Here is a 22,596-nt window from a genome sequence, read left to right as displayed (position 1 = left end):
GGAGGGCCAGCTACGTTCAGAGTCCAAACTCTTAACCAGGCTGGTATTTGCCCTTCCGAGAGAGAGCTAGTCAAATACACACATTCCCCCTAAGGACTCTCGGCGCCACCGTGGAGCGAGCAAACCCCTAGCAGCATCAGCCCCTCTCCCACAAGCTAAGGGAGTCACAGTGGGCCCATGAAAGCCAAATGGCATTAGCTATTTTGTAAAGAGCTTTCCTTTTCACTTGTTTCTTATTAGGGAAGCAGTACTATGTCACTAGAGAAAATTTAAAAACAACGGGTAGGCAAAAAGACAAGAGTCACCCATAATTCTGTATCTTTCTAATATTGCCAGCCAGCAAAATCTGCTTGACCCCTAACATTTATACTGATCTACCACAAACCTTCTCACTTCCTCTATTACTCTTTTAAAATTATATCATATTTTAAACATACAGACAATATAACAAAAATCTGTTATTCACCGATTCAACTTTATCAAATTTCAATATTTTTCTATATTACTTCAGATAATTTTTTCCTTATTATTTCAGTATTTAGTATTTGTCTTCCTTCTGTCAAAACCTGAGCCAACCACTTTCCCCAGGCTACCTGGGGAGGTATAGGAAAAGGACACGAGAGAAAGAACTATGGGAGGTGGAGACAGCTCCTTCCCATGGCGAAGAGGATGAGAAAGGCCACCATCAGGCAGAAGAGCCCCATGGCCTCTGAGAGGGCAAAGCCCAGATGGCGTAGGAGAAGAGCTGTTGCTTCAGAGAAGGGTTCCTGGCATAACCAACGATGAGGCTCCCAAACACAGTCCCAACTCCGGCCCCAGAGCCGGCCACCCCTACTGTGGCAGCCCCAGCCCCAATGAACTTGGCTGCTGTGTCGATGTCCCTTGAAATGACACTGGTTTGGAAGCTGCAACTAGAAATAAGCGAGGTCAGGGGACGTGGGCCGCCAAGCTGCTGAGGCTCTCATCTGCAGTGTCTCTGGTCGTTTCAGCACCACTGCAGACAGTGACCGGCTCAGCTGAGAGGCGCTCCTGACCAAGGAGTGGTGCAGACAAACGGGGTGCAGGCATACATTTTCAGGGGGTGAGGGGAGCTGCTTCCAAGGCAGAGAAGACAGAGAGGGGCGGGGGGCAGATACATTTTTTTTACCCTCTTTTTTTTTTAAAGAAAACACTGACAGCTCTCAACCCTGGCTATCCTTCAGAAACCAGCTGGGAGCTTTCAAACAGATTCTTCAAGTACCTCACACCTGGAGATCCTGTCACTAGAATGGGCATCTGTATTGTCAAAGGGTCTCCCCGGAGATTCTGACGTGCAGCCAGCACTGGGAGTTACTGATTACCTGATCTGTGGCTGAGCTGGCCGATGTCTCTGGCTGTGGACAGCTGGGCCAGGTCAGTCTCTAAAAGCACTCCTTCTACTCTCCTGGGGGGGTGGGTCAGACATTCCTTCAAGTAAGTGATTAAAAGCGTGGTTCTTCCCAGAATACAAATGCACACGTTTTGCATACACAGACCTCAGATTAAGAATTTATGTTGGAGGCCTTAAAGGAATCCATGAAAAATTAGAAACTGACTTGATCCTTCTGTGAACCAGGTACAGCTCTCTATCGAAGCCCTGCTGAAGCCCACCTTCAGTATGTCGCTGTCATAGGTGTAGTCAATGGCAGGGGGGATGCGCTGGGAGAAGATCTGGGCCATCATGGTGCGATAGGCCTTCCCGTCCACGTTGGCCAGGGTGTGGTGCAGCACCTCGTGCAGCTCCGACTCCTCCATCTGCGGTGGGGGCAGCAGCTCACTCTTGAGCAGTTCTGTGGCTGTGGGCCGCTTTGCTGGATCGTGGTTCAACAGCCAGGAGATGACAGATTTCTATAACAAAACCCAGGCATTCCAGTGAGAAGAAGCAACAGATGATGCTCAGGAATTCTCCTGACAAGCCGGTGGTTACTTCCAGTCAAAGACAAGACACCATACTTCTTGCACTGAGTGGGTGCATTTTCATTTCTGAAGGTTTCTGAATTTGTCATCTTCCTCCCTGCACTTCAATAGGCCCACAGTGCTGTGCAACAGTGTAACAGAGGCCCTTTTTATATTTTATTGACATAAATGACCCAAAAAATCCTCAACAACTACCTAGAAGCAGAACTCAGGCCTTCTAAACACACAAAATACTGAATCCAAAAAAAGGTGAAAATATAAAACAAATCCTTTCGATGTCTAATTTCAGTAGAAATTATGTGCAGTAGCTTCTGGAATCCTTAAAGCAGTGTAAAACATCTTGTTTTCATTTTCTCTTCTCCATTTATGTTATCTATATTGATACCATTCCCTTGAATTCTCTTGATTTATGTTACTCTATATCTTCTACTATATCAGCTACTACCCATTAAGCAGGTAATATAAACCTTTCTTTTGAGGGTAATACAAACCTTTGAAACGTTCCTTAATGATTCCTTAATTCTCTTGTTTATAATAAGGATTTATAAGGAGTTAGAAGACTAGCTGACATCAGAAACATCTCAATTTTTAGATGACTATTAAGCATTTTCTTTTCTTTAATTCTTTATTGTTTAAAGTATTACATATGTCCCCTTTCCCCCCATTGTCCTCTCCCTCTCCCAGCCTGCCCCCGCCCCCCAGCACCAGCCTTCACTCCCCCCCACATAGTCTGTGTCCTTTTGTTATGCTTATATGCATACAAGTTCTTTGGTTGATCTCTTACCCCCTCTATGCTCCCCTCCTCCTGCCCTTCCCCCCCCCCCCACTCAGCAGCATTTTCTAATTATATATCTTTAATATATGCTCCCCTCATCACCCCAATCCCCAAACTCCTATCCTAGTGTTAGGCTGGAATAAAGAGACAGGTAATTGCTTTTCATGTAAAGAAACTGACATGATACCACTTTTATGAAAATGTTGCCAAATTAAAGTGGTAAAAACAATAGCCTATTCAGCACAGCAGACCCTGACATACTGCTTACATCCTGTGTGGTGAGCACTGTGTTACACGCATCTATGAGCATTTCCTATGCTGCCTCCTTTCAGGTAAGAAGCAATGGCTGTCTTGTGGGAAGCGGCGGTGGCAGTGGTTTTATCAGTTTTTACATAGTCCAAACGCAAATGCTCAGGGGTGCCTAGTAAGGACTCGTGATGGAGAACAATTCCGTTGTGAGAAATGGTCTATATAGTTGCTCTCATGTTTATAGTTTAATAAAGTTCCTGAGCCACCACAGCTGCCAACATTCATGTAGAAATACTGAATAAGACTGACCTTGTTATAGGGAACATTTCACTAATGTTCAATGAAATGAACATTTTCTTATGACATCTGGAAACAGAGAAATGACTCAGCTAAAAGAAATAATAACTAACAAAAGAAGAAGAAACACAACTCAATGTTCTTCCTAATGGCCTTTACTAATTCAATAGATGAGGCAGAACAGGTCCCTCTAGCCACTAGCTAAGCACTACAGCGTTACAGGATATTTAAGGGTATTTAATCCCTTTATTTTGCAGGTGAGGAAATTGAAAGTCTAGAAAAGTGAATTGTCCACCCAGCTACATAATTAATATGCAAGAAATTAGCCTGGCCGGTGTAGCTCAGTGGTTGAGAGTCAACCCAGGAACCAAGAGGTCATCAGTTCAATTCCCAGTCAGGGTACGTGCCTGGGTTGTGGGCTCAGTCTCCAGTAGGGCGTAAGCAGGAGGCAGCAATCAATGATGTTCCTCTCTCTCATCGATGTTTCTATCTCGCTATCCTTCTCCCTTCTTCTAAAAATCAACAAAAACATATGTAAAATAATAGCAAATTAATGCCATGTTCTAGCTAGGTTTCTCTCAACATTAATACAGTCATACTACTCAAAGACAGGGATATGTTCTGAAAAATGAGTCCTTAGGCAATTCCATCACTGTAAGAACATCACAGTACACAAACCTCGGTGGGATAGCTCGCTACTATAATTGTGTGCTATACTTTTACTAGAGGCCCGGTGCACGAAATTCGTGCACGGGGCGGGGGGGGGGGTGTCCCTCAGCCCAGCCTGCACCCTCTCCAATCTGGGACCCCTCAAGGGATATCCGACTGCCCGTTTAGGCCCGATCCCTTGGGCCTAAATGAGCAGTCGGACATCCCTCTCACAATCCAGGACTGCTGGCTCCCAACTGCTCGCCTGCCTGCCTGCCTTCCTGATTGCCCCTAACCGCTTCTGCCTGCCAGCCTGATCACCCCCTAACCACTCCCCTGCCAGCCTGTTTGCCCCTAACTGCTCTCCCCTGCAGGCCTGGTCACCCCTAACTGCCCTCCCCTGTAGGCCTGGTCCCCCCGAACTGCTCTCCTCTGCAGGCCTGGGTTCCCCCCAACTGCCCTTCCCTGCAGGCCTGGTCACCCCAACTTCCCTCCTCTGCCGGCCTGGTGACCCCTAACTGCCCTCCCCTGCAGGCCTGGTCCCCCACAACTGCTCTCCTCTACAGGCCTGGGTCCCCCCGCACCTGCCCTTCCCTGCATGACCAGTCACCCCCAACTTCCCTCCTCTGCCAGCCTGGTCCCTCCCAATTGTCCTCACCTGCTGGCCATCTTGTGGTGGCCATCTTGTATCCACGTGGGAGCAGGATCTTTGATCACATGGGGGCAGCAATCTTGTATGTTGGAGTGATGGTCAATCTGCATATTACTCTTTTATTAGATAGGATAGAGGCCTGGTGCATGGGTGGGGGCCGGCTGGTTTGCCCTGAAGGATGTCCCAGATCAGGGTGGGGGTTCCCTTGGGGCATGGGGCGGCCTGGGCAAGGGGCCTGTGGTGATTTGCAGGCCGGCTACACCCCCTGGAGACCCAAGCGGAGGCCCTGGTATCTGGGTTTTATGTATCTTCTATAATTGAAACTTTGTAGCCTTAAGCGGAGGCCTGGGCAGGCCAGGGTGTGTGGAAAGCTTGGCTTCCTCCATTGCCAGGGGCAACCCTAGCCTCCCACTCTTTCCAGCTCCGTTGCTGCCGCCATTTCTGTTTGGATTTGTTTACCTTCTATAATTGAAACTTTGTAGCCTTGAGTGGAGGCCTAGGCCAACAAGGGCAGGCAGAAAGCTTGGCTTCCTCCATTGCCGGGGAAACCCAAGCCTCCCTCCTGTTCTCTGTGGCTGTAGCCATCTTGGTTGGATTTATTTGCATATTTGCTCCTGATTGGCTTGTGGGTGTGGCTTGTGGGTGTAGCAGAGTGATGGTTAATTTGCATATTACTCTTTTATTAGATAGGATAAAACTGGCAGCATAGTTTATTTGTTTACACCCGCACCATCACTAACGTGTGAGTAATGAAAGTCTTGTGCTACAACATTAAGATGGATATGATAATATTAGGCGACAGGAATTTTTCAACTCCATTATAATCTTAACTAGTAGCCCTGCGCACGAATCCGTGCACCAGTAGCTCTCTGCAGGGCCTGGCCGCTCCACACCCGCTGCCCAGAGGCTCTCCGCGGCTGAGAGGCCCATCCCAGGCCAGGCATAGAACGCTTGCCTCATCGCTACAGCGGCAAAGCAAGTATTCCGCCAGGCCACTCATGCTGCCCATTCTCAGCGGCCGCCCCCCCAGGACTGGGGGACTCCGGCGGGGCTGAGAGGACTGGGCGCTACCATCTTGTAGCTATGGGCGCCACCATCTTTGTGATGGAGTGATGGTTAATTTGCATATTACCCTTTTATTTGATAGGATGGGACTGCTGTTGTATGTGAAGCATGACTGTTATGTGATGCAGGACTGTTATTTAAATAAGGAATTTTATCATAATTATAATTGTTAAGAAAGGTCAGTTTAAGAAATAAATGTCCAAATGACAAGAGTACTAATCACAAACGTTTCACCAAGACAAACAACCAACTAAGAAGTGCATACCAGAAGTACAATACATAAGTTCCCTAATCATTATTCTTTTAGACTAGCTGGGCGCCAATATTAACCTATGACAAGCCACATACACACACATTCCGATATTTATAGCATGGAGGAAAAATTATTTTGCTCTAAAATACTGTAACTTCAGACTGTCTGGTCTTCCCCTTCATAATCTGAACTACTTGAACCACAAAACAGAACAAAATGGTAGTTTTAAATTATTTTTCTTTTCTTAAAGTCCTAAGCTTTCTCTAAAACAATGAGCTATAAAAGCATTCTCTTTTTTTTGGAAGGCAAGGTTCCAAATAGCACTTCAAAAGCACAATGAACCACACAAAAGAACTCTGTAGTTTGTTAATTTTCTGTGCCAATCCTTGGCATTTTTATGGTGTATTTCAAGATTAGTGACATTTTAAGTGCTTTATCTTTTGATTTTCCCTCTACATTGTTCCCAGGACACGAGAATGAGTGGAAGAAGATTACTAATTGAAAAAGAAAAATAGTAATTAAAACCCAAGAGTGAAGATGGTGTTTAAAGCATCAGAAAATTACCTGCTTTGTATGCTCTCCATCATCGAAGTCTTCTGGAAACTTAGGCGAAGTGGGCTAAAAGAATATCATATTCAAATCAGCAAGGGCTTGGCAGACTGCCACAGTGAAAGCATTTATTCACTAGAGGTAAGAAAAGCAAATACAGAAATGAAAATCTGCCAATAAGGGAAGATGGAGGTGGCACCTTCTTGAAACCCAGGGCTATTCTTCCAAGTACATACATATTGATACAAACGTTACCCAAATGACAGCCTAGATGATAGGAAGCACCTTAGGGGAGGACAAGCTATTTAAAATCTAATGGTTTCAGAAAACAAGAAAGTAGCTTTATTAAACACACAGATGAAAAAAGGCAAAAACACCAAACCATCAACACAGAGTAAGAGAAAATCATTAACTGAAACCTCTACTTCCCCCAAAGTTTTCACCTTTCTGGTAAATAAGACCCTAATTATCACATTAACTTGAAAGTTTAGATATTCTTGAAATGAGGTAAATTTTGACTAAAGAAAGGCACTTCATCAAAGACAATTCTCAAGTCACAGGAAGGGCACAGTAATCGCTTTATTTACTCCTTTACTTTATGAACACAGCTGCCCACGCTGTACTGGCAGTAAAATAATTCAAGTGTTTTCCAAAGCACTGGCTCAGCTCAGGAAGGAAGAGGAAGAATCTCAATATCTCTTGCTCATGAATATGTAAATCTAAATCACCCTCACCCAAACCTTACTCTCCACTTTCATCTTAATGCCTTTTCTAATTCGAGTCCTTGACCTCACACACTGTTAACATTAGCCCCTTTTTATTTTGGATAATAACAGAGGCAAGGATTAATCCCAAGAACACAAATGAAAATTTCATTGAAGAAACAAATTCAAATGGCTCATATTTTGGTCATGGTAGTTTTCTTTAGGCACCAGCTGGAACCTTTAATTTTTAAAAGTTAATTTCCATTAACCTTATAACCCATTCTCACTGCTGTAACTGTATTGATATTATGCAAAACTTCTTGGATTTTTCCTTTGTTTTAAAATTAAGAGTAAACCTCTCAGGATCATTTTTAAAAAGTAACTATAACATAGCAATTTCTCCAAGTAAGATTTCTAAAAATAAACAAAACTGGGGAGTTTCTCATCATGGGAGGTATGCAAGAGATAGATTTCCACTTATTAGGAATTCAGAAAATTATAGCAGGATCACTTTTTCTATATTATAAGTACCAGAAAAACCCTCTGCACTGAATTCTGCTGTCCATGCTAAGATCCAGGTTACTGGAAACTGATGCACTGAAACATCTGATACATACATCTCTGAGTTGGTTGAGAACAAAGATCCTTTCTGAGGCCGTGACCATGGGGTAATAGGACATCTCGAAGAAGATGATTCCCAGGCTGAAGAGATCCACTTTCTGAGGAGGAAAAATAATTATATTTAGAGAGTCGTGATAGGAAATGTTACTTACCAGGGAATTATGAGCACTGTTAATTGGAATTAAAGTTTGCATAAGTGAAAAACAAGCCAATTAAATAGAAAAAAAATTAATTTCTTCTAAAGAATAGTATAAGGTATAGATGAGATTAAATACTTGGCATGACTTTTCAACATTTCCCTTGAAATTTAATTGTGACTGGTTTAGCTATATACAGAGACATCGATAATCACTGGCCAACCATTGAGAATAATTACTAAAAAGCAAAGACAACTGAGATTTGTCTCAAGAATTTGCCTTGCATCTTTACTAATCTCAAAAGTGAAACACAGGCCAAAATCTGTAGTTAATAACAAAGATCAGCTATTGATTGCAAAGCCATACCAACAAGGCAGAGAAATTGCACAACAGAAAGATCATGAGTCAAATCCTAACAAAATATAGAAGTGCAAGCAAAGAGGAAAAAGGTGAAGTCAGTGCAGCGTGCCTGAGAGGGATCTGCCGGGGAGCCAGAGGGCGTGTACCACAGGCAGCCAGCACTGCCTGGCCAGCTAAGGGAGCCTGCTCACGGTCATCGCACAGGCACGGAAGCCACTTTCCAGAAAAACTCCTGAATGAATTTGGAGTCAAGGATCAGTAGGAGAGCCTCTCCAATTATCACCAGTGACCTCTGAAGTTTTAAAAACATTCATTGTGGCATTTCCTACACTTGTTGGCTGTAGAAAATGTGGACTATGTAGAAAAGCACTAAGATCAAAATCTTAAGCTCACAATGTCACCACAGTTACTATTGATGTCTAAGACATGCCCACTTTGTGCTTTTTAGAATGTACACATGTACACACTATGAAACTAGAGCCATGCTATTCTTGTAACTTTTATTCCCTTAATTTAGTGAGAATATTTTTAAATACTATATCATTTTTCTAAAACAAGCTTCTAAAATATGACCTTAATGACATACAGTATTCAATTATGTGGAAGTCCCATAATTTATTTAACCAGTCTCCTAGTTTTAAACACGCTTGTCATTTTTCACTGTTATAAATAACTAGAGGCCCAATGCGCGAAGATTCGTGCAAGAATGGGCCTTCCTTCCCCTGGCTGCCGGCACCACCTTTGCTCCAGCCCGAAGCCGCCTTCCCGCCTTCCCACGCTGCCCAGAGGCCCAGAGCCATGGCGATGACTCAAGCAACCTGACCCCGGGCCACTCGGTGACTGTGTATGCAAATTAATTTGCATACCAACTCCTGATTGGCTGGTGGGTGTCACGAAGGTACGGTCAATTTGCATCTTTCTCTTTTATTAGTGTAGATACTATGGAGAATTCCCTTTACACTAATCTTTTTGGAATGTCCATGGTTGTTTCTTTTTGGTACATTTCAAAAGGTCGAACTTCTGGGCCAAAGAGTAGAGTGCTTTTAAGGATTTAATCACACTATTCTACATTGCATTTGGAAAGGTGGCACCGGAAGTCCCGCCCACACCCAAGTCCATCTCCCCCCACCCTCACTCTTGATGGGTATTCGGAGGCCTGTCTCAACTTTCTGTCACTGCCAAGTGCTCCCTGTCGGAGCCCAAACCCAGGCTTGTGTTTTGATGTGAACTGCCTGCCTAATATATTTTTAAAATTTAGCTCTGCACTCTTGCTTTAAGTGATCTCACCCAATCTCATAGTTTTAAATCCCATCTGGGTGCCGATGACTCTCACATTTATAACTCTGACTCTGACCTTTCTCAGAGTCTTGAGCCTTGAGCCTCTCGCAACCTACTGGACATCTCCAATTGGATTTCTCATGAGGCATTTCCAACTTAACATGTCTCAAATGGAATTTTCCTGCCATCTTCTCCTCCATGTCTTTCCTCAGGTCTCCTCATATCATTCATCTCCTGCCCGCCACCCCCCTCCCTGCTCCAGGCAGAAACCTGAGCAGTGTCCCATTTCCTTCCTTTTCTTCACCCAAATCTACTCCATGAGGAAAACCTGTCAATTTCCCCCAAATTATCTTATATCAGAATGCTTCTCCCCGCCTCACTTGGTACCACTCTCGTTCCAGCTACCATCTGCTCCACCCTGGACTTCTGCAAAGCCTCTAGCAGTAGCTGGAGTGACCTCCCACTCGAGATTCTTCAGCGGCTCCCTGTGCCTAGTCCTTACTATGGCTAAGCTGGCCCTGCACGATCAGACCCCTGCCTTCCTTTCCAGCTTCCCTTCATGCCTCTCTCCCCATTGCTCACCGCACTGCAGCTACACAGACCTTCTCTTTGGTGCCTTAAATGTGCCAAACTAGCCCTCACCCTGTCTTCTCTTTATGCATGCTATTGCCGCTTCACCCCCTTTTCCTCCCAGGCATGCTCCAACCTCCAACTCTGCATGGCTTTTCCCTTCTTTTCCTTTATCCTAACAGCCAACTTCTTGGAAAAGCTTTCTCTGGTTTAATCTAAAGACGATGTCCCTAGTGTTCTCTGGTCACTGGACTCCTTTTCTTCTTAGCTTTTGTTGGATAAGCTCCTTGAGGGCTGGAATAAGGTATTTGTCCTATTGCTCAACTGCCTTATCCCTTGTGTTCCTGGGGCCTGGACTGGAACTGGGATGGAGGGACTGTAAATTATCTCAGCAGCAACTGTGTCAGCGTCAGTCACTGTCCTTGGCAACACATGTCCTGTGTAGTGTAGTCACTCCGTATACATGTGGGTATATATAAAATGTTCCTGACTATTTCAGCTGGAAACTAAACCCCAAATGCCATGACCTTGATGTTTTTACTATTGTCTCACTCTTGAGACCTTTCCTTCTCTCCCAAAAGCTTTCCCTTTACCTGGTTGTATGCAGATTTGGTGCTTCCTTGGACTTCTGGGCTTACATACAGAGCAGTGCCAACCATCCCAGTCAAATGACCTGCATGGAAGAAGACGAGAGGAGGGTTTCCAATAACAGGACTTAAAAAAAGGCAAATTTTCATTAAAAAAAAAAAGTTTCTTGTGCCCTGACTGGGAAGCAAGTCATGACCTCCTGTTTCATAGGTCGACACTCAACCACTGAGCCACACTGGCCAGACTGTGGTGTGTTTTTTAATACATGAATAAAATATACTGAATTTACCTGAAGGGTCTGATTTAATTAAGTGATCTCCTGCTGCATCATCTTGTTTGCCATCAGCCTAAAAGTATAAATAAGCCAAGTATCAGATTAAAATGTGATATTATTCCATACAAATGGCTTATCCATTTCTAAGTAAAGACTGAATGAAAAATATCACACAGAAACCAGAATAATCGTAATAAGGCTTTTTTTTTTTTGAGCTGTAAAATTTTTTGTTTACTTGGCCCACTAATGCAGAGCTTGCCAGAAACCCAGTAAGACCAAAAAGAAGGGCAATTCACTACAGAACTCTTTCTTTGTGACAGAAACCCCTGAAGCTTATAGAAGCAAATGCCAAAACAGAATCTATTTACTAGGAAGAGGAAGAATATATTAGCAACCACCATCACCACCTCACTTTCTAACTTTCCCATTCATTTGGGTCAATTTTTATTCTTTTTTCCTATAGGCTGGCCACAAATTTCCACTATCACTGCAAACACCTCTTAAGTAGCCTCACCTTCTTCCACTGTATCTGTGACAGTGCTGATTCACATATTACCCTAAATCACTACTTCGCTGACATTACTCCATAGGTCGCTATTACAAGCACCATCATCAATACTGGTAGCTGTAACATTTTCAGTGCCGGGCACTGTCCACAGCTTTCCTGTAGTCTTATTTTATCCTGCTGACAACACTCTGAAGTAGGTACTAGTATTAGATACCTTTTGCAAATGTGTTTATTGAGAGGTTAATCAATTGCCCAACGTCACAACACAAAGAATTGGCAGAGATAGGATTAGTCCAGCTGTGCTCACTATATAAGCTTTCCAGAAAGCAAGTTAAATTGTTTAGTTTGGGGACCAAGATCCCCATCATTTAGCCCTTCCTTGGTCTTAGCATTCTTCTAAATACCTTGTACTGGTCAGGACCACGTTCTTACTGACCCCCTTCCATTTCCTCCCTCTCTGCTCCTTCTAACCTCTCCTTCTAATTCAGCCTCTATTTACCATTTATCCAAATGGATTATTTACCATTAATCCAAATCCTATTTTATTTTTTCTGACCGCCCTTAGAATTAATGGCATTTACTAACGGCGTACTACTTTGGAACTTAATAACTTGGGCTTCCAATGTCAAGTAAAACTCTCCCTCTGGCACTCAAGGTCTGCCACCTACAGGACTTTCAACCTCACAGCATCCTCTCTCACCCGACAACATGCTGGCCTTCACACAATCAGGTCTGCTCACCTGAGGGCCTTTGCTGATGCTATTTTTGCTGGAATCCCCTATCCTGGTGTCACTACGCCCTGCCCTCAAGCTTGGCCTGCTGGACTACACCCATTCTTTAAGGCACATTTGCAACGCTGTTTTCTTTATATAGCTTTTCTTGGTCCTCATAACCATATGTAAATTTTCTCCTTTTATATCTCTATTACGCTCACTTCACATTATTCTACCTTTGTATATTAAACAACTACTCTATAATGCTGTGAAGAACAAACACCTGTGAATTATGTTGTCTAGGAGTGATGTTTTATGCTTTTTGAGCCTTATTTCCTTAAAATAACTAAAAGCCCCTCAAGTACAAAGCACCTAGCCCAGTGTCTGGTGTGGTAGATCAAAACACAAATTATTTCATAAAGTATATATGCCTAAATATTGACATAATTATGTCCCTCAAGTGGAATGCACTCACTAAAATGCACTCACGATTTCAAAGCGTAAAAGGTCACTTGCAGCTCACCCCTTCAGACTTGTGTCGCTTCCTAGGGCTTATACAGCAGAGTTCACTGATCTCATTACTATCCTGTCTTCTGACACTTTCATTACTATCAAAGCAAGCAGGGCCCTTTTCTGGCACAGTCTAATTTTAAAAATACTCACAGCAAAGGGTAGATGGTCTGTCGCCAAACCAAAATCACCTATTTTTACGTGGTCGTCGGAATCCAAAAAAATGTTGACAGGCTTCAAATCCCGGTGGATCATTCCCTGATGGGAGAGAGCAAAGAAACCAAGTTTAACCTGTTTCCTAGCTCCCCTGCCTGGGAAACGCTTGCTTTTCTCCACTTCTTTGAATTGTACCAACATTTACAAGGAAATGGAAGGGGGTCAGTAAGAACGTTTTCATGAGGTCTTCCACGGTAATGCTAACACTTCAACTTTGAATCCCCAGCACACACGGAAGGTGCTCAATGAACACTTGTTACATGACCATGCTTTCTCCCCTTCCTGATGGCATTCTCATAATGCGTATTGTTCCAGGTACTATAATATAGGAGATAATTAAATGTAATAAATAAAAACACATTGTGTGATCCCTTTTACCTTACATGAAGGTACATTTGGGCTCCCCCCAAAAAAAGAAGTCCTTCTCAAGCATGGGGTTTGTCTGCCTGTATTTCTAGGTGTGGCACCATGTTAGCTATCCAACAAATGATTAGCAGATACGGAGCAAATTAGATCGAGAGAAGAGAGCACAGGGGCACGGTTGTAGGACGCCAGGATGATATCACAGTAATAGAGTTCTAGTGACCTTCACTAGAACTCATTTTTATTTCCAGCCTTCAAATTCTGTTTCCACCAAGTCATTTATAAACTAGACATGTGTAAATTACAGTTCTGGCTTTTTAGTAGAAAAATGGTACAGTATAAATATTTCAAGGTTAAAGAAACTGAGGCAAAGGAGAAAATATATTTACACTAGCTAATGCATTAGACAATTCCATTTTTTAAAAAGTAAGAGTGCTTTATCCTGAAGCTAGGCCCATTAGCATTTACATAGTAATGGCAATTTCTAGCTTTATAATGACACAGTGCATGGATGTCATGCACTGGGCAGGGGAGTCCCTCAGCCAGGCAGGCCTGGGCCCTCTTGGGGAGCGGGGCCTAAGCCGGCAGGTGGACATCCCCCGAGGCGTCCTTAGCACTGCTGCCACCACCACTGCGCTCACCAGCCATGAGCCCAGCTCCTGTGTTGAGTGTCTGCCCCCTGGTGGTCAGTGCATGATTTGCATATTAGGGTTTTATTATATAGGATTTTGTACATGTGGCAAACCATGTTACTCAACAAGACCCATCTCTGTCCTTGCTAGATGACTTTCTGGTTCCTCCATGTTCCTAGGAAGGGTGGCACCAAGTCAGAATCAGATAACTTGGCCTGCATCAATCACATTCTCGCTGTATTGTAAACCACTCTAGGAGTCATCCTCATATTCTAGGCATGTTCACGTATTTCCTAACCCAGAGTTGGCAAAGTTTTTCTGTAAAGGGCCAGAAAGTAAGTATTTTAGACTTTATGGGCCACAGAACCTGTCATAACTATTCAATTCTATAGTTGTAACATAAAAGCAGCCATTGGCATTATATGAGCATGGCTCTGTTTTAATAACACTTTATGGACATTGAAATTTGAATTTCATAGAATTTTCATGTGTCATGAAATATTCTTTTGATTGTTTTTAAATAATCACTTAAAAATGTAAAAGCCTATAGGCCAGGTCATACATAATGTGGGTTGGATTTGACGTGTGAGCCACAGTTTGCTAATCCTTGTTCTAACCTTCAATATTTTCTTTTAACTTTGATACTTTGTACTATTTTCTTCTCTTTTGACACATTGTTCTAGTACCTATAAAAATAGATTATTTTCAATATACCCATAATTTTCTCTCTATTTCTGTTTTTCTCCAATCTTACATTATTTAATTTTCTTATTCGGTCCTAAATTTTATATAAAGATGTTTTCAGATATGAAATGCTGTAGTTTACTTTCTCATGGATATAAGCCAGTCCATCCAGAATCTCTCGAAAAAGCCTCCAGAGTCTGTTGGTGTCTTGATACAGTCCCTGGTCGATGGTGTCACGTAAAGTGCTCTTTTCACAGTACTCCATCTACGGACAAGAACAAACCAGGAGGGATTTGACTGTACAGAGTTTCAATTGAGGACAATTGCAATTAATGTAATCCGTCATTTTAAAACATGTACCACAAGTTTCAAATAGCTATGGGAAAGGCTTGATTTTTTTTAATTAAAAAAAACCAAGAGTATTAAAAAATTAGGGATAAAATATGCATAATCTTAGCATCCTAACATAACCAATTTTTCATATTACTGTTCATTTAAAAATTATCTTACTTGTTTAAAATCCCTGTCACAAATAATATAAAAATTGAGAAGTATACTTTTATTGTTTTACAAGATTACTTCTAACCCAAATTTTCAAGAAGGGCTAATTAACCTAATGATGTCATTAGCCTTTCTCATTTGTACATTACATTAATGACAGTGACCTTCAAGTCTACAATAAAACATTATGAATATAAAAACAATCCAGAAAGGGCTCTATTTCATCCCTTAAATGTACTGATGTATCAGAAAACAATGATATATCAACATGTAGCATTTGATTTATGAAACTAGACTATATGTTTCAAACCAATGCCAGAGTTGAGATTTCTCATGGAGGAGGATTTTACTGTTTTTAAAGAAAGGAATGTCTCATTTTAAAAGAGAGGAACATCCTCTCATGATCCAAATAACCATCTACAAATTCTGACTCACTCTCCAGGCCTCACAAGGGCCTCTGACTCCCACCCACAGTCCTACCACATACCAGATGCATCTCTTCTACGTACTTCTGTCAGAGAGCAATGGCATGTAGTAGATACTCAATAGGTAGCTGTTTGGGAGACGAATGCTTATTAGTGTGTGAGAGAAGTATCTCAGACATGTTTATGTTAGCCCTGGCTGGGTAGCTCAGTTGGTTAAGAGTTTCAGGATCGATTCCTGGTCAGGGTACATAGAAGAAGCAACCAGTGAATATATAAATAAGTGGAACAACAAATCAATGTTTCTCTCTCTCTCTCCCCCCTTCTTCTCTCTCTCTCAAATCAATAAATAACACTTTAAAAAAACTTTAAAAATAAATAAATAAGATAAAAAGATGTTTCAGTTAGGGAATACCAAAAACTAGTTCCAATCCCAGGGAAGCAACTACCTAATTAGCCTCTTTTGAAACACTACACTTGTCTGAAAACTGTCAAACTTATCTTCATATTTGAAGACCTGCCTACTTGCAGATATGACTGAATATACTAGTAATGACCCATGGTCCTGTTCACTTGGGGTAGAGGCAAGTTTGCCTCTTTGGTTTGTGGCTGTCTCTGTCTCTCTGCTGGCAGAACTCACCACTGTCCAGAACGCCGCCCCTCAGGCATGGGGGAAGGCCAAAGCCAACAGGCTTCCCTTTAGTCATGCCTCATTGCAACGGGTTAGCCTGTGGCTCTTATCCCCCAGAAGTTCCAGGACAAGCCAGTTTGCCTAAAGCCAAGCTGGTGTTTCTTCTGCACATGCAAGGATGTTTGTGCATCAGACCTTAACTGGCCAGATTCAATTTGTTAGACAAAGCAGAGTTTCTTACATACAGTCTAGCATTTATGAAACTTGAATATGGTTCTAATTACTTCACATACATTATTTCATTTATGCTTCATGAGTCATGGAGATTGCTGTTATTTAATTTACAGATAAGGAACCTGAGGCACAGACAAGAAGAACCTTGCCTGAGCTCACACAGCGGTGGCTGGTAGATCCAAGATGTGACTTACACAGCCTGAGTCCGGAGCCCATAAGCAGCACCCTATGCCGCCTCCGGCTATGGCACAGGAAAGCATGAGTGCGAGGCTGAGGGAAAGGGCCTCCATGCTGCAATCCTCTCTGGCCAATTAAACTTTGTTAGTGCCAGCGGGTCCTGCTCTGCCCATTGTCTCGCTCTAGTCTCCTGAAACATACCCACCAGCAATTACTGGTCAACACGCTGCACGCCAGAGCCTCACCTGGATGTAGAGGTAGTGCACAGCTTCAGTGGTCACCGATAACTCACTTTCATGGCAACTGTTCTTCCCATTGCAGTCTTCATCCTAAACCAAGAGGAGCACATAAGAACTCAAAGTGGGGGCTAAAATTAAACAAGGCCATCATCATCAACTCATTTGTACCTGCCCCCACCAAATACTTGGCCATCCCGTTGCCTTAGTTAGAGGGAAGATCATCGGGCAGAACACAATCACTGTCCTTTAGTTGCTTACAACATTCTAAAGACAATGTTGCTATTATCTGAATCCGCTGTATAGTTTCCAGGTCTGTCACTGAACAGAATAATTGATAGGGAAAATAAAAAAACAGGTTGGTATTAAAGGTGTGCAACCTACATAAAAACTCCATGTCAAGTCAGTTCTTTCTTACCATTATATCTTTCTCTGGATAAGGAAAGCAGAATATGTACAGACTAATACTTCAAGGCTTCAGTTTTACTGAATGCCTTCCTTTGGAAACAGAAGATCAGACATTCATCTTCAGCTAAAACAATTTAAATGGATCACAGGACCCCAAACACACTGCCCTTTGGGCTACACTGCTGCCGAGCAGGTCCTCCAGTGCCACTTACAGCCACTGAGCCTCTCTGCTACTTTCCACAGGGCTAGTCTGTCTGTCTCCTTCAGCTAATTTTCTAACTCATGTTCCTGTTTTTAAAAAATTATTTTCTCTTCTAATAGATTAATTTAATACTCCCCACCCAGGTATAGAAAAGAGCGTTCGGCAGCATTTGACCTTTTTCTTTTGTCATGAGTGTCTTTACTCTGCTCCAAATTGCTTGCATTTATTAACCAAATATGCCAGTTCAAAATGGCCTCAGTTAATTTAGGGAAAAAAAAAATCTACCATTTGGGACTGAGGCCTTGACAATTTCTGACTTACACTTTCTTTGTGGAAGCACTTTTCAACATTTTTCCTTTATCAAAGAAAAAATAATTCTGATCTGGAAACAATCACATCTTCCTCCTGAATCATTTATATACTCCGGGGATTATCTGTAGAAGATTGTTAATCTCCTGGAGGCTTCTCCCCATTAATTAGAACACCTGTGGGATAGTGCCCTTAACGGAGCAAAGCCAGGTGTGTAAATCTGGTGACATCATAATAATGAAATGCATTAACTAATGCTAAAACCAAAGAACGTTTGCTTTAGCAGTTTATAGTATTTATAATATTATTACTGATTAATTTACAATTTGTAAATTTAAATCAAGAGTATGATTTTAAGGGTGATTTTAATCAAAAGGAAAGTACTTATAAAAATACTGGTTAATGCAATTAAATCTCCTTCAAATCAATTTACCTGCTTATCTAACAGAATCTATATGTAGATTTTGCTTTATCTACTATAAATGCCTCTTGTAATTACTAATGATTATATTTTCATTTCTGGTAATAAAGTCATTGTATTGAACCCCCAGATGCAGAATGCTTCTCTATATCAACAACAGATGGCCCTAATAGTTAAAAAGCTTCATCCTGGACTCCATGTACCAGCATCAAGGGGCTGTGCTGGCCTGGGCAGAGGAAAAAAACATAATTAAGTGGGGTTCAAGGCCTAGCATAGTGTTTTTCAAATTTTTATGACCATGATCCATATAAAGAAATATATTTTATATCACACCAAGTGCACATACGCATGAGAGACAAATTTCACAGAGTTTACCTTTATTATCATGACACATTTTGGCATTCTACACTCCTTTCTAGAGCATTAAGAATAAAATAAAGCTGGTTGTGATTCTCGAAACTGATTTCATAACCTGTTACAGGTTATGGCTCAGTGTTAAAACACTGTTCTAGGGGATGGATTATGAAAATAAAGAATCAAGATTAATTGATGTGGGAGAGAGACCTACTTTAACTCCACAATTAGGCCGTTTAGTTATTCAATTAATTTACATTCAATCCTCATCCCCAACTATATAAAGTTTCCCAAAATCCTAAAGGAAAAGGTTTTATTTTTTAAAAATACAGGGTATCAATTTACTTCTCTTTTCTAAAAGTAGGCATGTTTTATTAGGTGGATAAATTAAGTCCTGTAAATAAACATGTGAGTAGCATATATTTTAAATAGTATTTTAACTTGAAGGTTTCTATATTTGCATATCCGATTAAGGCCATTTCACCTGAGATTTGTAACATCAAACATTAGTTTTCTTACATACTCACCCCATGATGAATAAAATGGTGTAATTTCTATTTATACATCTACCTGATTCTGGCTTTTACTGTTCTCATCTTCATTGTCAAAGATGATATCACTTTCAGAATCTGAAGCACGTCTTAAAAAGAAAAATAGAAAACTACTAAAGAAACCAAAATCCCTATTATAATTTTGAAAATCAAAACTTGTTAATGACTAGGAAGCAAAGCAGCTAGAGACACCATACCATGACCCTGCAGGCATAAATCTGTCCACAATAACATGCTGATTTGTACTCCCCTAATATATGATGAGACACAGAACTCAATTTAAATAAAAATTGGCCTGAATAATTTTCCTGAAAGAAATTTAATAGCTAAGAGTTATGATAAACTGTATCCAACTTGACACAATGAAGTCAAGTCATGAAATTAAATGACTGGCGTCTGAGATGAGTAACTGGAGTTTAGGATCTTAATTATTGGTTTGGTAACCTTTTCTGGAGCTGCGGTTGGCATTGTATCAAGACTCCAAATGAGTTCAATGTTCCACAGGCCCTTATCTAAAAGAATGACCTTTTAAAGAAGTGTATTAAATATATTAAGATGAGGTATTGGAAGAAATTTCTATTTTTCATATCTCCCAGGCTTGGGTTTTGGAGATCTTTTGAAGATAATGGGGGGGAAAAAAACCCTTTGGAATGCATTTGGTTACTCTGTAAAAGCGGGTTTCATATTTTGTTTTGTTTTTTAACATGGTAAACTGGACTGGATTTCTAATCGAATCCCCACCCCCTGCGACGGGCTCGGGGTATAAAACTGGGCGCTCTTACAGGAAGGACTGTGAGAAGACCCCGTCCAGCTCATCCTCCTCGTCCTCGTCGCTGCTGGAGCCCTGGCCTGCGGCTGAGCGCTCCGCCGAAGTGCTCCACTCCACTGAGCTGGTGAGGATGGGCGGCGGCGCGGCCGCCTCCACACTGTCCGGGCCGTCCGCCTCACTGCCGCCCGCCCCCGGCCGGGACCCCGCCTGGCCATCGCGGGCCTCGGGCCCTGTGTCCTCGGGCGAAGTGCCCGGGCCCGCCGGCCGCTCGTGTTTCTCAATCCAGGCGTTGTAGTAGCGCACGATGTTCTCATGGTGCAGGCGCGACAGCAGCGTCACCTCGCCCTTGATCCTGCGGAAGTGCCTGCTGGCCGGGTTGATGGGGATGCGCTTCACCGCGTAGCAGCAGCCGTCCAGCTTGTTCTGCACCTGCAGCGCGGACCGAGAGGGACCCGGTACCATCAGTCGCTCAGAACCTTAAGCAGACTGGCATCTGTAGCGTCACCCAAGCCCTCCCAAGGAGAACCTGGAGGTCTGAGTGAAAACAGCTCCAGTCTGGGACTCTTAAGCTGGAAAAAGTACTGACAGCCAAAAACTTAGAAAACATCTCACCCTAAACCAGATGTATTTAAATTTCTAAGAGCCCCTGGGGAAAACAATGTCCATTTTAACCATTAACTGCATAGACAACTTTTCTAATAGCACATCTGCTATCTAAATTTCTAAGTAAAACTTTGTTTTTTTCTTAACCTTGTTTTAAAAATAATTATTTTCTAAAGTTAGTGTAAGGCTTCAGAAGATGACTTTAGTTTCTCTGATTTTTTTTTTTTTTTTACTTTTAAATTCTACTAAACACAAACTAAACTCCAAAAATTTCAACAGACCTAAATGAAAATTCTAATTCTCAACTTATAAAGCTGTGTGCATTTAGACTAATTAATGTCCTTGAGACTTACTGGTAATTTTCTCATCTATAAAATGGCATCTATACCACTTTCTTTACCTCAAAGAGTGACTATACAGATTAAATGAGCCTGGCCTGTGTGGCTCAGCAGTTGAGCATCCACCCAGCAACCAAGAGGTCACTGGTTCCACTCCCAGTCAGGGCACATGCCCATCCCCCAGTAAGGCGTGTGGGGGAGGCAGCCAATTGATGATGTTCTTCTCTCATCGATGTTTCTATCTCTTTATCCCTCTCCCTTCCTCTAAGAAATCAATAACAAATTAAAAAAAAAAATTAAAAAAAAAAAAAGATGAAATAAGCCCTGGCCAGGTGGAGCACTGTCCCATACACCAAAAGGTTGCAGGTTCAATTCCTGGTCAGGGCACATACCTAGGTTTCTGATTCAATCCCCAGTTGGGGAGCATTCAGGAGGCACCTTATTGACATTTCTCTCTCACATCAATGTTTTTCTCTTTCTCTCCCTTCTCTCTCTGAAATCAATGGAAACATATCCTTGGGTGATGATTGAAAAAAAAAAAAAGATTCAACGAAATGAAGTGGATAAAGCACCTGTATCAAGGTTGCACAGAGAAAGGTGCTCAGTAGGTAGCAGCAGTTGGTATTAAGACAAGTAATGCCCACTGATGTTGTTAGAAAGACTGCAGATTTACCACTGGTATGTACTGAAACTAGAACAATATCATTAGCAACACAACGAAATATAAGTAAAAGTTTCAAAGACAAGTCTCAGGCATCCTTATGCTGGGCAATTTTGCTGTGCAGTTGGGTTGACTAAAGTACTTTTTATAAAATTCCATTCACCAGAATATTCTAGACTTAACCCTGCAGGTCAACTGAGGTAATGAAAAACAACAAACAACAACTTGGCAATGGACAGAGGGAGAAACTAGTTGATTACAAAAAAACAACACAGCACATCAAGTGTTTGGTTCATAGGTTTCAGATTACTGTGTGTGTGTGTGTGTGTGTGTGTATGTGTGTGTGTGTGTGTGTAAACAGATGCTTTCAAGTAAAACAGATATGGGTCTGAGGACAGTGGGAAGTCTTAGCATTGTCTTTCAATCTCCTATCTCAGTACATATCATATATATTGTGAGTCACTGGGGTGTGGAGCTTGCTATACTGGAAAATCCTAGGAATTCACTTATTCAAATGGAAATGTACATGAACAGTAATGGGCCCAACTGCCAATGAAATGCCAGACCACTGAGCAGACTGCCCCGCCCTAACCGGGAGACAGAGAGGGGGTGTGAAGGCTATGGGGTTCTCACAGGGAGAAACTACAGGAAAAACTTCGGTGTTTAAATTACTACAATGTTTTAGTTATATAAGCTTACTAATAATTTTAAGTACTTATAAGGAAATAAAGTTTTGTATTTTTGTTGGTTGTTTTTTGAAAAAATATTTTTATTGATTTTTACGGAGAGGCAGGGAGAGTGATAGAGTTAGAAACATCGATGAGAGAGAAACATCGATCAGCTGCCTCCTGCATGCCCCCTACTAGGGATTGAGCCTGCAACCAAGGTACATGCCTTTGACCAGAATGACCCTTCAGTCTGCAGGTTGACACTATCCACTGAGCCAAACTAGTTAGGGATGTTTGTTTTTTAAAATATATTTTATTGATTTCAGAGAGGAAGGGAGAGAGAGAGAGAGGGAGAGAGAGAAACATCAATGATGAGAGAGAATCAATGAATGGTTGCCTCTTGCACACTGCACACTGGGGATCAAGCCCGCAACCCGGGCATGTGCCCCGACCGGGAATCAAACCGTGACCTCCTGGTTCATAGGTCGATGCTCAACCACTGAGCCACCATGGCCGGGCTGGTGTTTAGC

General features: G+C 42.1%; 1 protein-coding gene and 1 pseudogene across 3 annotated transcripts in view; both read right to left on the bottom strand.

Annotated features, from left to right (window-relative positions):
* Nucleotides 1-22,596, bottom strand: part of EIF2AK4 (eukaryotic translation initiation factor 2 alpha kinase 4) — a 101,591-nt gene that overhangs the window by 35,060 nt on the left and 43,935 nt on the right. For both annotated transcript variants that reach the window (XM_079769207.1, XM_079769208.1), the window contains exons 12-21: nt 19,810-20,225; nt 19,047-19,116; nt 16,792-16,875; nt 14,724-14,846; nt 12,840-12,944; nt 10,971-11,028; nt 10,687-10,766; nt 7,745-7,846; nt 6,439-6,492; nt 1,630-1,866 (exon numbers count right to left, since the gene is read on the bottom strand). In XM_079769207.1, coding sequence (XP_079625333.1) covers nt 1,630-1,866; nt 6,439-6,492; nt 7,745-7,846; nt 10,687-10,766; nt 10,971-11,028; nt 12,840-12,944; nt 14,724-14,846; nt 16,792-16,875; nt 19,047-19,116; nt 19,810-20,225 — 1,329 coding nt within the window. The remainder of the gene's footprint in view (nt 1-1,629; nt 1,867-6,438; nt 6,493-7,744; nt 7,847-10,686; nt 10,767-10,970; nt 11,029-12,839; nt 12,945-14,723; nt 14,847-16,791; nt 16,876-19,046; nt 19,117-19,809; nt 20,226-22,596) is intronic.
* On the bottom strand, nt 575-1,612 carry LOC307098414 (ATP synthase F(0) complex subunit C2, mitochondrial-like; annotated as a pseudogene). The gene has a single exon. The product of its transcript is annotated as an ATP synthase F(0) complex subunit C2, mitochondrial-like (transcript).

Source organism: Cnephaeus nilssonii, assembly GCF_951640355.1.
Source record: "Cnephaeus nilssonii genome assembly, chromosome: 4".
Taxonomy (NCBI): domain Eukaryota; kingdom Metazoa; phylum Chordata; class Mammalia; order Chiroptera; family Vespertilionidae; genus Cnephaeus; species Cnephaeus nilssonii.
The sequence above is the reverse complement of the archived record's forward strand: the minus strand, read 5'-3'. Positions and strand labels throughout refer to the sequence as shown.